Source organism: Salmo trutta, chromosome 13 (assembly GCF_901001165.1).
Source record: "Salmo trutta chromosome 13, fSalTru1.1, whole genome shotgun sequence".
Lineage (NCBI taxonomy): Eukaryota > Metazoa > Chordata > Actinopteri > Salmoniformes > Salmonidae > Salmo > Salmo trutta.
Genome location: NC_042969.1, coordinates 90,675,772 through 90,692,878, shown reverse-complemented (window position 1 = coordinate 90,692,878; position 17,107 = coordinate 90,675,772). Strand labels below are relative to the sequence as shown.

Here is a 17,107-nt window from a genome sequence, read left to right as displayed (position 1 = left end):
CATACCACAGATTCTCAGTTGGATGGAGGTCTGGGCTTTGACTAGGCCATTACAAGACATTTAAATGTTTCTGTAACGGTCGTCGTAGGAAGTGGCCCAAGGCGCAGCGGGTTGAGTGCTCATTATAACTTTATTTAGAACACTATTCAAACAAAACAAGAAAACGAACAGACAACAAACAGTAATGCAGGCTACACACAGCTATGCACAAACAACCTCCCACAATTCCCAAACACAAACACACCCCTATACATAGGACCCTCAATCAGAGGCAACGAGGAACAGCTGCCTCCAATTGAAGGCCCAATCCCAATTAACTAAACATAGAAATAGACAGACTAGACTGAACATAGAAATACACTAACATAGAACATGGACCAAAACCCCGGAATACTCTAAACAAACACCCCTCTACATAAACACACACCCCGAACCACATAAAACAAATACCCCCCTGCCACGTCCTGACCAAACTATAATAACAAATAACCCCTTTTCTGGTCAGAACGTGACAGTTTCCCCACCACTCAAGTGTTGCTTTAGCAGTATGCTTAGGGTCATTGTCCTGCTGGAAGGTGAATCTCTGTCCCAGTCTCAAATCTCTGGACAACTGAAACAGGTTTCCCTCAAGAATTTCCCTATATTTAGTGCCATCCATCATTCCCTCAATTCTGACCAGTTTTCCAGTCCCTGCTGATGAAAAACATCCCCATAGCATGATGCTGCCACCACCATGCTTCACTGTGGGGATGTTGTTCTCAGGGTGATGAGGGGTGTTGGGTTGTGCCAGACATAGCGTCTTTCTTGATGGCCAAAAAGCTAAATTTCAGTCTCATCTGACCAGAGTACCTTCTTCCATATGTTTTTTACAACCCAACACTGATCTGTACTTCTCCACAACTTTGTCCCTGACCTGTTTGGAGAGCTCCTTGGTCTTCATTGTGCCGCTTGCTTGGTGGTGCCCCTTGCTTAGTGGTGTTTCAGAGCAGGTGTATACAGTTCAAGTCAGAAGTTTACATACACCTCAGCCAAATACATTTAAACTCCATTTTTCACAATTACTGACATTTAATCCTAGTGAAAATTCCCTGTCTTAGGTCAGTTAGGATCACAAATTTATTTTAAGAGTGTGAAAAGTCAGAATAACAGTAGAGAGAATAATTTTTATCAGCTTTTATTTCTTTCATCACATTCCCAGTGGGTCAGAAGTTTACATACACTCAATTAGTATTTGGTAGCATTTACTTTAAATTGTTTAACTTGTGTCAAACGTTTCGTGAAGCCTTCCACAAGCTTCCCACAATAAGTTGGGTGAATTTTGGCCCTTTCCTCCTGACAGAGCTGGTGTAACTGAGTCAGGTTTGTAGCCCTCCTTGCTCGCACACGCTTTTTCAATTCTGCTCACAAGTTTTCTATAGGTTTGAGGTCAGGGCTTTGTGATGGCCACTCCAATACCTTGACGTTGTTGTTTTTAAGCCATTTTGCCACAACTTTGGAAGTATGCTTGGGGTCATTGTCCATTTGGAAGACCAAGCTTTAACGTCCTGACTGTCCATTTGCGAACAAGCTTTAACTTCCTGACTGATGTCTTGAGATGTTGCTTCAATTTATCCAGATCATTTTCCTTCCTCATGAAGCTATCTATTTTGTGAAGTGCACCAGTCCCTCCTGCAGCAAAGAACCCCCATAACATGATGCTGGCACCCCCGTGCCTCACGGTTGGGATGGTGTTCTTCGGCTTGGAAGCCTCCCCCTTTTTCCTCCAAACATAATGATGGTCCTTATGGCCAAACAGTTCTATTTTTGTTTCATCAGACAAGAAGACATTTCTTCAAAAAGTATGATCTTTGTCCCCATGTGCAGTTGCAAACCGTAGTCTGGCTTTATTATTGTGGTTTTGGAGCAGTGGCTTCTTCCTTGCTGAGCAGCCTTTCAGGTTATGTCGATATAGGGCTCGTTTTACTGTGGATATAGATACTGTTGTACCTGTTTCCTCCAGCATCTTCACAAGGTCCTTTGCTGTTGTTCTGGGATTGATTTGAACTTTTCACACCAAAGTACGTTAATCTCTAGGAGACAGAATGCGTCTCCTTTCTGAGCGGTATGACGGCTGCGTGGTCCCATGGTGTTTATACTTGCGTACTATTGTTTGTACAGATGAACGTGGTACCTTCAAGCGTTTGGAAATTGCTCCCAAGGATGAACCAGACTTTTTTTCTGAGGTCTTGGCTGATTTCTTTTGATTTTCCCATGATGTCAAGCAAAGAGGCAGTGAGTTTGAAGGTAGGCCTTGAAATACATCCATAGGTACACCTCCAATTGACTCAAATTATTTCAATTAGCCTATCAGAAGCTTCTAAAGCAATGACATAATTTTCTGACATGTTTCAAGCTGTTTAAAGGCAGTCAACTTAGTGTATGTAAACTTCTGACCCACTGGAATTGTGATACAGTGAATGATAAGTGAAACAATCTGTCTGTAAACAATTGTTGGAAAAATTACTTGTGTCATGCACAAAGTAGATGTCCTCACCAACTTGCCAAAACTATAGTTTATAACAAGAAATTTGTGGAGTGGTTGAAAAATGAGTTTTAATGACTCCAACCTAAGTGTATGTAAAATACTGACTTCAACTGTATATACTGTGATCATGTGACAGATCATGTGACACTTAGATTGCACACAGGTGGACTTAATTTAACTAATTATGTGACTTCTGAAGGTAATTTGTTGCACCAGCTCTTATTTAGGGGCTTCATAGCATAGTGGGTGAATACATATGCATGCACCCCTTTTCCGTTTTTTATTTTTTTTGAATTTTTTGAAACAAGTAATTCTTTTCATTTCACTCCACCAATTTGGACTATTCTGTGTATGTCCATTACATGACATCCAAATAAAAATCTATTTAAAGTACAGGTTGTAATGCAACAAAATAGGAAAATCTCCAAGGGGGGTGAATACTTTTGCAAGGCACTGTATTTGTCAATAACAGCTGGTGCACGATGTCTAAGGAATGCTGAGAGGTAGTGAAGGAGGGATCGGGATGCTGAGATGTAATCTGTGACATGTAAGGGATTATCAAGAAACGATGTCTAAGGCATGCTGAGAGGTAGTGAAGGAGGGATCAGGATGCTGAGATGTAATCCGTTACATGTAAGGGATTATCAAGATACGGTAACTGTAGCCTGTGACATTACCAGCTAAAACATTGTAATCAGATTACAGAAACATCTAGATGATCACTTGAAGGATTATTTTTTTAATTCAGAAAGGATGTTTGTGAAAAAAAATCTTTGACACTTCTCTGTTTTCTTAATGACATTCAAATCAGCATTGAAAAAAGGCGCAAGTTTAAGCTGGTTCCACCTGAGTCTGACCACCAATCAGAGACCACTATGATGACACACCAGTCGTGTTTGATGGATCGTGGGAAAAGAGCAGGAATAGGCTTTTGTAGGCTACAGTCCAAGTTATGTCTTCCAATGGTACGACTGCTGTCGGCAACCAAAGATTATCCAACTTGAATAAACACTTGGAGTTAAGGATGACAGCAGTGGTGTAGTCTACAGCTTTACATATTTGACTTATTATTACATCTAGTCTCCCAGTCCCTGCCGCTGAAAAAAATCCCCACAGCATGATGCTGCCACCACCATGCTTCAAAGTAGGGATAGTGCCAGGTTTCCTCCAGACGGGTTTCCTCAGGCTAAAGAGATTAATCTTGGTTTCATCAGACCAGAGAATCTTGTTTCTCATGGTCTGAGTCCTTTAGGTGCTTTTTGGCAAACTCCAAGCAGGCTGTCATGTGCTTTTTACTGAGGAGTGGCTTCCGGCCGTTCTACCATAAAGGCCAGACTGGTGGAGTGCTGCAGAGATGGTTGTCCTTCTGGAATGTTCTGCCATCTCCACAGAGGAATTATGGAGCTCTGTCAGAGTGACCATCTGGTTCTTGGGCACCTTGTTGATCAAGCCCCTTTTCCCCCAATTGCTCAGTTTGGCCGAGTGACAAGCTCTAGTAAAAGTATTGGTGGTTCCAAACTTCTTCCATTTAAGAAAGTTGGAGGCCACTGTGTTCTTGGGGACCTACAATGATGCATACATTTTTTGGTACCCTTCCCCAGATCTGTGCCTTCGACACAATCCTGTCTCGGAGCTCTACAGACAATTCCTTTGACCTCATGGCTTGATTTTTGGTCTGACATGCACTGTCAACTGTGGGACCTTATATAGACAAGTCCAATCAATCAAGTTGTAGAAACATATCAAGGATGATCAATGAAAACAGGATGCACCTGAGCTCAATTACGATTCTCATAGCAAAGGGTCTGAATACATGAATACATGAATACATATGTAAATAAGGTATCTGTTTTTTATGTTTAATAAATTAGCAAAGAATTCTGAAACCTGTTTTTGCTTTGTCATTATAGGGTATTGTGTGTAGATTGCTGAGGATTAAAAAAAATCTATTTTAGAACATGGCTGTAACGTAACAAAATGTAGAAAAAGTCAAGGCGTCTAAATACTTTCCAAAGGCACTGGAAAATACATTTAACCAAATCTGCCCTACTCCCCCTCAAGAAAATGACAGAGGCTCCCATCTCTACTTATGGAATCCCGATCGTAACTCATTTTAAATATTTAGGAATAGATGTATATCCTTTTTTAGATAAAACCATTGCCAAAAACTTCAACAGAACATTTCAATCAATTAAATCAGACCTCAGTGGATTGATTAACATCCCAGTCACTCTAACCGGCAGAATATCTATTGTGAAAATGAATATATTGCCTCGGTTGAATTTCGTGACCTCAATGCTTCCAATGTCTCCCCCTTCCAGCTATTGGGATAAAATCCACAGTGCATTCTCATGATAAATATGGGAAGGTAAGGTATCCCGGATTAAATTAACACATTTACAGATGTGGGGAAAGACGCTGGAGGACTATCTGTTCCAAACTTCTAATTGTATTTCCAGCTCTAGCATTTCGCCCAATTATAAATTGGTTTAGACACGAGTATTCAGCTCCCTGGCTGAGAATAGAGAGAAATATGATGGCTCTCATTGCCCTGGACAAAAATGGTGTTCATTGATCTCTTAAACAATTTAATCTACGCTTTGGTCCTATTATTGCTCTAACAATTTCTATTTGAAGCTAAATTTAAAAGCTACGCAACTGGGAAACTAAATGGTATGCCCTGACTCAATTATTTAACAACAATGCCTTGTGATCTTAATTAACAACAATGCTTTCTGATCAGGAGGACTTCCTTTCACATCGCCCCAATGGTCCAAATGCTGTATCAGTACCATTGGCGATGTCATGGATAGTACTGATTTGAGGACATTCCAAGATCTGAAAGAAGCATTTAAATTACCAGGTATCACTCTCCATTATAGCTATGCTGGCTACGGAGTTCCATGGGAAACTATACTGGCTACGGAGTTCCATGGGAAACTATACTGGCTACGGAGTTCCATGGGAAACTATACTGGCTACGGAGTTCCATGGGAAACTATACTGGCTATGGAGTTCCATGGGAAACTATACTGGCTACAGAGTTCCATGGGAAACTATACTGGCTACGGAGTTCCATGGGAAACTATACTGGCTACAGAGTTCCATGGGAAACTATACTGGCTACGGAGTTCCATGGGAAACTATACTGGTTACAGAGTTCCATGGGAAACTATACTGGTTACGGAGTTCCATGGGAAACTATACTGGTTACGGAGTTCCATGGGAAACTATACTGGCTACGGAGTTCCATGGGAAACTATACTGGCTACGGAGTTCCATGGGAAACTATACTGGCTACGAAGTTCCATGGGAAACTATGCTGGCTACGGAGTTCCATGGGAAACTATACTGGCTACGGAGTTCCATGGGAAACTATACTGGCTACGGAGTTCCATGGGAAACTATACTAGTTACGGAGTTCCATGGGAAACTATACTGGCTACGGAGTTCCATGGGAAACTATACTGGCTACGGAGTTCCATGGGAAACTATACTGGCTACGGAGTTCCATGGGAAACTATACTGGCTACGAAGTTCCATGGGAAACTATACTGGCTACGGAGTTCCATGGGAAACTATACTGGCTACGGAGTTCCATGGGAAACTATACTGGCTACGGAGTTCCATGGGAAACTATACTGGCTACGGAGTTCCATGGGAAACTATACTGGCTAAGGAGTTCCATGGGAAACTACACTGGCTACGGAGTTCCATGGGAAACTATACTGGCTACGGAGTTCCATGGGAAACCCAGCTGTCAAACCATCCAATTATGTTTTTTTTGCGAACAGATTATCTGGTCTCCCGAAATAACTAATCTCTGTAATATATATATATATATATATATATATATATATAAACAACTACTGGAAAGCTCATGTAAATGACTTTGAATGTTATACCTGTACCTTTCAACCCCCTTCTGAAGAAATGACAAACTAGATAAAAAGTTGGTCACAAAAAAAGGAAGTAGGTTTTTAAGTGTTTACTTTTTGAAAATCTTCCTCTGATTTGTCATCCAAAGGGTCCCAGCTATAACATGTAGTGTCGTTTTGTTAGATAAAATCCTTCTTTATATCCCAAAAAGTCAGTTTAGTTGGCGCCATCGATTTGAGTAATCCACTCGTTCAACTTGCAGACAAAGGAATCTAAAAATCTACCCCTAAACTTTGTTTCAACAAGTCAAAATACGTTTCTATTTACTCCTCAGATACCCTAAAATGTAATAAAACTATAATATTTCTTACGGGAAGAAGTATGTTCAATAGGAAACCAATTTTAGCAGGTGCGTCCAGTCTTCATGGCGCGTGCAAACACAAATTTCCAAGACTGTGTCCCTGTACTAAAACAGTTATTCCTTATTCATTTTGGAAGTTACAAGCCTGAAACCTTGAACATAGACTGCTGACACCCCGTGGAAGACATAGGAATTGCATCCAGGAAGCTCATTTTCATGACCTTATGCTTGCCATTCTATGAGGACGGTCTCTCTCTCCAAAAAAAAATGTGGTTGGTTTTTCTTTGCATTTTCTCCTACCATATCTATTGTCAAATGATTTGTCTATTGTCAAATCATTGATTCTTTCACACACCCTTGACTGTAGTTCACAATGTCCACAGCCTTTAAATGTTCTTCTATTTTTCTGTCTTATTGGATCATGTTGTCAGGCATGGTTTGTCTGACAGATGTTATTTCTATGTAAAATATTCTGTAACAAGTGTTGTTTTTGTGCTCAATGGTGGATCTATTCATAATTATTTAAGAGATGTTCATTCTCCTACAAATCATTCTCCTACATTATTTTAACATTTCTACAAACTTCAAAGTGTTTTCTTTCCAACGGTACCAGTTATATGCATATCCTGGCTTCAGGGCCTGAGCAACAGGCAGTTTACTTTAGGCACATCATTCAGGCGGAAATTGAGAAAAAAGGGGCCTAGCCCTAAGGAGTCTCAACTTTCCATAGTGGGATCATATTACTTTGTAGCCCAAACTGTTTGGACGCTACAGACGTTTTTGTGAGAAAATCGATTTTCGGGATGTCTCCTGGTTTAACAAACACCGCTGTAACTCTGCCATCTTCCACCATATATTCGAAAGGACGACATATTATCTGGCAGTGGATTGAGACGCAGCCAATAAAAAAAAACGGATCTCTAGCTTAAACAGATGGATTCTGATGGGATTTTTTTTATTATGCTAATTATATTTTCACAGGAAAATCTGTTGCAGCCTACTGAACAGTGTCTGAGGGCTGATTTCTGAACGTACAGACATACATCTCTGATACCGAAGGTAAATGTCCGTAATACTCCTCATTACCGCCTTGAGAGATGATCCTCCTTCAACTGAACTGAGATAAACAGAAGACTGATGCGTCTCCATGTCTTGGCCAGGATAACTAATTCTCAGAAGATTGTCTGTCTCTGACATTAACGATTGGCAAGAAAGACCTCTGTGGAGGCTGGGAGGGCGAGAAGTTAAATTCTGGGCAGAGCAGGGGTGTAGGGGTAGAGGAGGGGACTCGAAGCAGCTCCGTCCGTTAGCGTTTATCAGACATTGACAGCTGTGCTGCCTTAATGAATGTTTGTAATTAACATGGATTTCCGCTAATGTTCAGCGTTGTTGTCTCCTTAATGGAAAGTCACTGTTAGTTTCAGACAGACAGACAGACAGACAGACAGACAGACAGACAGACAGACAGACAGACAGACAGACAGACAGACAGACAGACAGACAGACAGACAGACAGACAGACAGACTCAATTGAAAGACAAAAATAACCTCTCTTTTTCTTCTGTCTATAACAGACAGAAGAATGGGCATAATTATGTAGTGTTTCATAAACATTATTAAAACACATTAGTATTTGAGTACCATTTTCATTTATTTCGTTCTTAGAAAGCCTTGTTCTTACATCAGACCTAATAAAATCCCCAATGTCTTATTGTTATTATTAAATGACAAAACAACAAAACAAGTTATTCTATCACATAGCCAGACACCATGTATTTTCTCTCTGTCAGGTTGGTTTAATTTGCATAGTGCTGTATACCCAACGGTCCCTGTCATGTGGTCTTCCTTCCTGCCTCTCTGTCCTTGGTGGATGTGTGCTCTCTTTCCCTAATTTGAAGAATGTCTCCAAGCTTCAGTCTCCTTATGAAGATTCTGTTATGTCTTGATGAGTTCCCTGCCTGCCTACAAGGCAATTTAGAGAGGAGCCAAGAGACCTCTCTCCCTCTCTCCCCTTTCCCCCAGCCAACATCATTCAGATCATATTTGTTTGTTTTTTGGAATTGAGAAAACGCATTTTTATAAAAAATTATGACTTTGTAAATATTAATCTATATTCCTGAGGTCCAAGCTCAAATATAATGGGATTGAAAATCTGCATACATAAAAGGAAGGTTGGAAAGGACTAATGTGTCGGTCGGTCAGTCACTGAAAGGAGAGCAGAGACTGTAGCCAATAAGCCATGTTCATAGTAGGTCCACAGCCTAAAGCCATCTGATCTCTACACCAGGTCCTGGTCTGTCAGTAGGTCCACAGCCTAAAGCCATCTGATCTCTACACCAGGTCCTGGTCTGTCAGTAGGTCCACAGCCTAAAGCCATCTGATCTCTACACCAGGTCCTGGTCTGTCAGTAGGTCCACAGCCTAAACCCATCTGATCTCTACACCAGGTCCTGGTCTGTCAGTAGGTCCACAGCCTAAAGCCATCTGCTCTCTACACCAGGTTCTGGTCTGTCAGTAGGTCCACAGCCTAAAGCCATCTGATCTCTACACCAGGTCCTGGTCTGTCAGTAGGTCCACAGCCTAAAGCCATCTGCTCTCTACACCAGGTCCTGGTCAGTCAGTAGGTCCACAGCCTAAAGCCATCTGCTCTCTACACCAGGTCCTGGTCTGTCAGTAGGTCCACAGCTTAAAGCCATCTGATCTCTACACCAGGTCCTGGTCTGTCGGTAGGTCCACAGCCTAAAGCCATCTGATCTCTACACCAGGTCCTGGTCTGTCGGTAGGTCCACAGCCTAAAGCCATCTGCTCTCTACACCAGGTCCTGGTCTGTCAGTAGGTCCACAGCCTAAAGCCATCTGCTCTCTACACCAGGTCCTGGTCTGTCAGTAGGTCCACAGCCTAAACCCATCTGATCTCTACACCAGGTCCTGGTCTGTCAGTAGGTCCACAGCCTAAAGCCATCTGCTCTCTACACCAGGTCCTGGTCTGTCAGTAGGTCCACAGCCTAAAGCCATCTGATCTCTACACCAGGTCCTGGTCTGTCAGTAGGTCCACAGCCTAAAGCCATCTGATCTCTTCACCAGCCTCCACTGAGTTGGATGACTGTCAGAACCTCTCCACTGTAATGAGCCTTTTCTATCTATCTATCTATCTATCTATCTATCTATCTATCTATCTATCTATCTATCTATCTATCTATCTATCTATCTATCTATCTATCTATCTATCTATCTATCTATCTATCTCTCTCTCTCTCTCTCTCTCTCTCTCTCTCTCTCTCTCTCTCTCTCTCTCTCTCTCTCTCTCTCTCTCTCTCTCTCTCTCTTTCTCTCTCTCGCTCTCTCGCTCTCTCGCTCTCGCTCTACTGCTCAAAAAAATAAAGGGAACTCTTAAACAACACATCCTAGATCTGAATGAAATAAATGATCTTATTAAATACTTTTTTCTTTACATAGTTGAATGTGCTGACAACAAAATCACACAAAAATAATCAATGGAAATCCAATTTATCAACCCATGGAGGTCTGGATTTGGAATCAAACTCAAAATTAAAGTGGAAAACCACACTACAGGCTGATCCAACTTTGATGTAATGTCCTTAAAACAAGTAAAAATGAGGCTCAGTAGTGTGTGTGGCCTCCACGTGCCCCAACGCCTGGGCATGCTCCTGATGAGGTGGCAGATGGTCTCCTGAGGGATCTCCTCCCAGACCTGGACTAAAGCATCCGCTAACTCCTGGACAGTCTGTGGTGCAACGTGGCGTTGGTGGATGGAGCAAGACATGATGTCCCAGATGTGCTCAATTGGATTCAGGTCTGGGGAACGGGCGGGCCAGTCCATAGCATCAATGCCTTCCTCTTGCAGGAACTGCTGACACATTCCAGCCACATGAGGTCTAGCATTGTCTTGCATTAGGAGGAACCCAGGGCCAACCGCACCAGCATATGGTCTCACAAGGGGTCTGAGGATCTCATCTCGGTACCTAATGGCAGTCAGGCTACCTCTGGCGAGCACATGGAGGGCTGTGCGGCCCCCCAAAGAAATGGCACCCCACACCATGACTGACCCACCGCCAAACCGGTCATGCTGGAGGATGTTGCAGGCAGCAGAACATACTCCACGGCGTCTCCAGACTCTGTCACGTCTGTCACGTGCTCAGTGTGAACCTGCTTTCATCTGTGAAGAGCACAGGGCGCCAGTGGCGAATTTGCCAATCTTGGTGTTCTCTGGCAAATGCCAAACGTCCTGCACGGTGTTGGGTTGTAAGCACAACCCCCACCTGTGGACGTCGGGCCCTCATACCACCCTCATGGAGTCTGTTTCTGACCGTTTGAGCAGACACATGCACATTTGTGGCCTGCTGGAGGTCATTTTGCAGGGCTCTGGCAGTGCTCCTCTTGCTCCTCCTTGCACAAAGGCGGAGGTAGCAGTCCTGCTGCTGGGTTGTTGCCCTCCTACGGCCTCCTCCACGTCTCCTGATGTACTGGCCTGTCTCCTGGTAGCGCCTCCATGCTCTGGACACTACGCTGACAGACACAGCAAACCTCTTGCCACAGCTCGCATTGACGTGCCATCCTGGATGAGCTGCACTACCTGAGCCACTTGTGTGAGTTGTAGACTCCGTCTCATGCTACCACTAGAGTGAAAGCACCGCCAGCATTCAAAAGTGACCAAAACGTCAGCCAGGAAGCATAGGAACTGAGAAGTGGTCTGTGGTCCCCACCTGCAGAACCACTCCTTTATTGGGGGTGTCTTGCTAATTGCCTATAATTTCCACCTGTTGTCTATTCCATTTGCACAACAGCATGTGAAATGTATTGTCAATCAGTGTTGCTTCCTAAGTGGACAGTTTGATTTCACAGAAGTGTGATTGACTTGGAGTTACATTGTGTTGTTTAAGTGTTCCCTTTATTTTTTTGAGCAGTATATATATATATAGAGAGAGAGAGAGAGAGAGAGAGAGAGAGAGAGAGAGAGAGAGAGAGAGAGAGAGAGAGAGAGAGAGAGAGAGAGAGATCCATACTACCGTTCAAAAGTTTGGGGTCACTTAGAAATATCCTTGCTTTTGAACTTTTTTTTGTGTGTTAAAATAACATCAAATTGATCAGAAATACAGTGTAGACATAGGAGTGATGGTTGCTGATAATGGGCCTCTGCACGCCTATATAGATATTCCATGAAAAAATCTGCCGTTTCCAGCTACAATAGTCATTTACAACATTAACAGTGTTCCAATGGCACATTGTGGTAGCTAATCCAAGTTTATCATTTTAAAAGGCTAATTTATCATTAGAAAACCCTTTTGCAATTATGTTAGCACAGCTGAAAACTGTTGTTCTGATTGAATAAGCAATAAAACTGGCCTTCTTTAGACTAGTTGAGTATCTGGAGCATCAGCATTTGTGGGTTCAATTACAGGCTCAAAATGGTCAGAAACAAAAACCTTTCTTCTGAAACTAATGGGGATCCCTAATAAATACAAAAACTACACCGGTAATCAAATGGCACATGTACACTACACAGGTAATGAAATGGCACATGTACACTACACAGGTAATGAAATGTGGTACATTGGTTGAAAGTGGTGCCTTGTTCCCTTTAACTACACCATGCTTCAGGTCATATACATTGATACCCCATGAAGGGCACTTTAAAATGTACAGGCTCCACGTGTTGTTGCTTTATCTACAACACAATTAGCAGCTGTTTGGTCATTTCAAACAATATAACTGCGTGAATCCCTGTCCCAAATGGCACTTTATTTCCAATATAGTAAACTACTTTTATTTTACAAAAGTAGCACACTATACAGGGAATAGGTCACCATTAGGGACATTGTTTTAACACTATGCAGTCTAATGCATATTCCACTGAGGCTGGAATGAAAGTGGCTGAATTTCCAGTCAACGCTTGTTCCCTATTAGCTTAGACCTTATCGCAACCCATAACATCAGTGTTGTAATCTTATTGGAGATTAGACTTAATGTTATCAGTAAATCGCCTTCATTAAGGAATTTAAATTGTTGATTGGTCGGTAGATGGGAAAATAGCATGTATTGAGCTGTTTATCCATTTCAATCTGTCTGCTGTTGTTATTGGTGTGGTACTTAGAATCACGTCAGAAACTGATTTCTTCGTATTGAAGGTCACCCAGAAAAGTTGATCCTATCCTAAAATAGGAAGGCATCACTTGGGTTCACAGTTAACCAGTTTATGTAGCTTATACACTACAGTTCAAAAGTTTGGGGTCACTTAGATATTTCCTGGACACCATAGTACCCTCCAAACTCGTCATTAAGCTCGAGACCCTGGGTCTTGGCCCCGCCCTGTGCAGACCCTTGGGCCCCACAAGGGTGCTTTCTCAGCCCTCTCCTGTACTCCCTGTTCACCCATGACTGCGTTGCCATGCACACCTCCAACTCAATCGTCAAGTTTGCAGACGACACTACAGTGGTAGGCTTAATTACCAACAACGACGAGAAGGCCTACAGGGAAGAGGTGAAGGCCCTCGGAGTGTGGTGTCAGGAAAATAACGTCACACTCAACGTCAACAAAACAAAGGAGATGAACGTGGACTTCAGGAAACAGCAGAGGGAGCACCCTATCCACATCGACGGGACAGTAGTGGAGAAGGTGGAAAGTTTTAAGTTCCTCGGCCCACACATCACGGACAAACTGAAATGGTCCACCCACACAGACAGTGTGGTGAAGAAGGCGAAACAGCGCCTCTTCAACCTTAGGAGGCTGAAGAAATTTGACTTGTCATCAAAAACACTCACAAACTTTTACAGATGCACAATCGAGAGCATCCTGTTGGGTTGTATCACCGCCTGGTACGGCAGCTGCTCTGCCCATAACCGGAAGGCTCTCCAGAGGGTAGTGAGGTCTGCACAACGCATCACCGGGGGCAAACTACCTGCCCTCCAGGACACCTACAGCACCCGATGTCACAGGAAGGCCAAAAAGATCATCAAGGACAACAACCACCCGAGCCACTGCCTGTTCACCCCGCTATCATCCAGAAGGCGAGGTCAGTACAGGTGCATCAAGTCTGGGACCGAGAGACTGAAAAACAGCTTCTATCTCAAGGCCATCAGATTGTTAAACAGTCATCACTAACATTGAGTGGCTGTGGCCAACATATTGACTCTAATCTCTAGCCACTTTAATAATAAAATATTGGATGTAATAAATGTATCACTAGCCACTTTAAACAATGCCACTTTATATAATGATTAAATACCCTACATTACTCATCTCATATGTATATACTGTACTCTATACCATCTACTGCATCTTGCCTATGCCGTTCGGCCATCACTCATTCATATATTTATATGTACATGTTCTTATTAATTCCTTTACACTTGTGTGTAAAAGGTAGTTGTTGTGAAATTGTTAGATTACGTGTTAGATATTACTGCATGGTCGGAACTAGAAGCACAAGCATTTCTCTACACTCACATTAACATCTGCTAACCATGCATATGTGACCAATAACATTTGATTTGATTTGATTTGTTTTTTAAAGAAAAGCATATTTTTGTCCATTAAAATAACATCAAATTGATCAGAAATACAGTGTAGACATTGTTAATGTTGTGAATGACTATTGTGGCTGGAAATGGCAACATTTTTTATGGAATATCTACATAGGTGTACAGAGGCCCATTATCAGCAACCATCACTCCTGTGTTCCAATGGCACGTTGTGTTAGCTAATACAAGTTTATCATTTTAAAAGGCTAATTGATCATTAGAAAACCCTTGTGCAAATATGTTAGCACAGCTGAAAATTGTTGTTCTGATTAAAGAAGCAATAAAACTGGCCTTCTTTAGACTAGTTGAGTATCTGGAGCATCAGCATTTGTGGGTTCGATTATGGACAGAAACAAAGAACTTTCTTCTGAAACTTGTCAGTCAATTCTTGTTCTGAGAAATGAAGGCTATTCCATGCGAGAATTTGTCAAAAAAACTGAAGATCTCGTACAACGCTGTGTACTACTCCTTTCACAGAACAGCGCAAACTGGCTCTAACCAGATAGAAAGAGGAGTGGGAGGCCCCGGTGCACAACTGAGCAAGAGGACAAGTACATTAGAGTGTCTAGTTTGAGAAACAGACGCCTCACAAGTCCTCAACTGGCAGCTTAATTAAATAGTACTCACAAAACACCAGTCTCAACGTCAACAGTGAAGAGGCGACTGTGGGATGCTGGCCTTCTAGGCCTTCTAGGCCAATAAAAATTAAATATTAAAAGATTGGCAAAATAACAGAAACTGGACAGAGGAACTCTGACTCGAAGGCCAGCATCCCAGACTCGCCTTTTCACTGTTGACGTGTTTTTTTGTGGGTACTATTTAATTGCAAAAGGGTTTTCTAATGATCAACTAGTCTTTTAAAATGATAAACTCAGCTAACACAACGTGCCATTGGAACACAGGAGTGATGGTTGCTGATAAGGGGCCTCTGTACATCTATGTAGATATTCCACAAAAAATCTGCCGGTTTCAGCTACAATAGTAATTTACATTAGCAATGTCTACACTGTATTTCTGATACATTTTATGTTATTTTGATGGACAAAAAGTGTGCTTTTCTTTCAAAAACAAGGACATTTCTAAGTGACCCCAAACTTTTGAATGGTAGTGTACATACAGTACACACATACAGTACATATACAGTACATACATACAGTCATAAGTACAGTACATACATACAGTACATATACAGTACACATATACAGTCATAAGTACAGCACATACATACAGTCATAAGTACAGTACATACATACAGTACATGTACACAGTTCATATGTACAGTACATACATACATACAGTACATACGGACAGTACTTACGTACATACATACAGTACATACACAGTACATACATACAGTACATATGTATATATATGTATATATTCATATATATATATATGTATATATTCAGCACATATGAACAATATTTATGAACATACATACAGTACATACATACAGTACATATACAGTACATATACAGTACATATACAGTACATATACAGTACATACATATACTACATACATAGAGCATGACCTTTCCGGGGGATCTGTCTGCACAACTTGCCCTTGGAAATCAATACGATCATTTTGTCGGACCTAGATAGAACATACAGTATATGAAATGTTTAATATCACCAAATGGACGTTCTAACATACGCTGCTCTTTGACTGTCTGAGCTGATCTTCCCTCTTCCGGCAACTTCATCTCATTTTAATGAATACTACAAGCTACTAAACCTGCATGAAGTTGTTTTGTTTCCATACCTGTATTGATTTGCATTGCCTTTGTTCTTTATTTTCTTTGACAGGATAATGTTATTACGAAATAACACTCTGAGGATCATCAACTCCAGCCGCTCTGACGAAGGGGACTATGTCTGTCGAGCCGAGAATCAGTTTGGCTCGGCTGAGATGACGGCCATGCTCCGGGTAAAAGGTAAGTGATGCCCAGGGGGCCTTTATTTTTCTGCCAAATTAATGCCGGTCACCCACCAGTAAATAGTCCCCCAATGTCATTTCCCGCCACCTTTGCCTGAGTGCCGGGGCGGAGCGGAGGTGAGAGCGAGGGGGAGAAAGAGCGGATTTTCTGTTCGCTCGACCGTGAAGCAAAAGGGTTTTCACATTGAACAATCATTTCACAAGGGCACACTATTTGACAGCGTAAAAGGGCCTTTCATGTAATGCAGCATTCACAGCTGAGATCTAAAGAGACCCTGGGTGTAGAGTGTTTGACCTGCGTCAGGGTTTAGTGTTCAGGATTTGTTTTGATAATGACACTTCAGATGCCAAATGTGCTTTTGTCAATTTTTATGGATTATTGTTGCCATGCCACTCTAGCCATAGGCCTACAAATGGCAGAGTCCCATGTAGCTCAGTTGGTAGAGCATTGCGATTCCCCTGGGGAAACTGAATGAAAATGTATGCTCTCACTACTATAAGTCACTCTGGATAAGAGCGTCTGCTAAATGACCATTTTTTTTACAAAATAACACCGATAGTCAGAATTGTCTCAGGGCCAGCACATCCAGATCTGTGACCAGTCTAGCGTTAGCTATGGTGTGTCCTAAGATGACAATGTAATGGGCTAGAGTTAGCGGTTATCTCTAACTATCTTTGTCTTATAAACCGTAGACACAGTAGATGGTATGACACTAATAGTCAGACGAGTTGACAATAACCAGTGTTATCATGTGAAGATGACTGAGTCTAGGTTAGCGCTAGGTTAGCACTAGCGTTATATCCTAACAGTGTAGCAGTGCTGTGTCCTGTTCAGAGGTGTTGTGATGGCAGTGATAAGATGTAGCATTG

General features: G+C 42.1%; 1 protein-coding gene across 1 annotated transcript in view; it reads left to right on the top strand.

Annotated features, from left to right (window-relative positions):
* Positions 1–17,107, top strand: part of LOC115206740 (contactin-5-like) — a 503,383-nt gene that overhangs the window by 370,266 nt on the left and 116,010 nt on the right. The window contains exon 13 of the mRNA XM_029773946.1: positions 16,108–16,235. Coding sequence (XP_029629806.1) covers positions 16,108–16,235 — 128 coding nt within the window. The remainder of the gene's footprint in view (positions 1–16,107; positions 16,236–17,107) is intronic.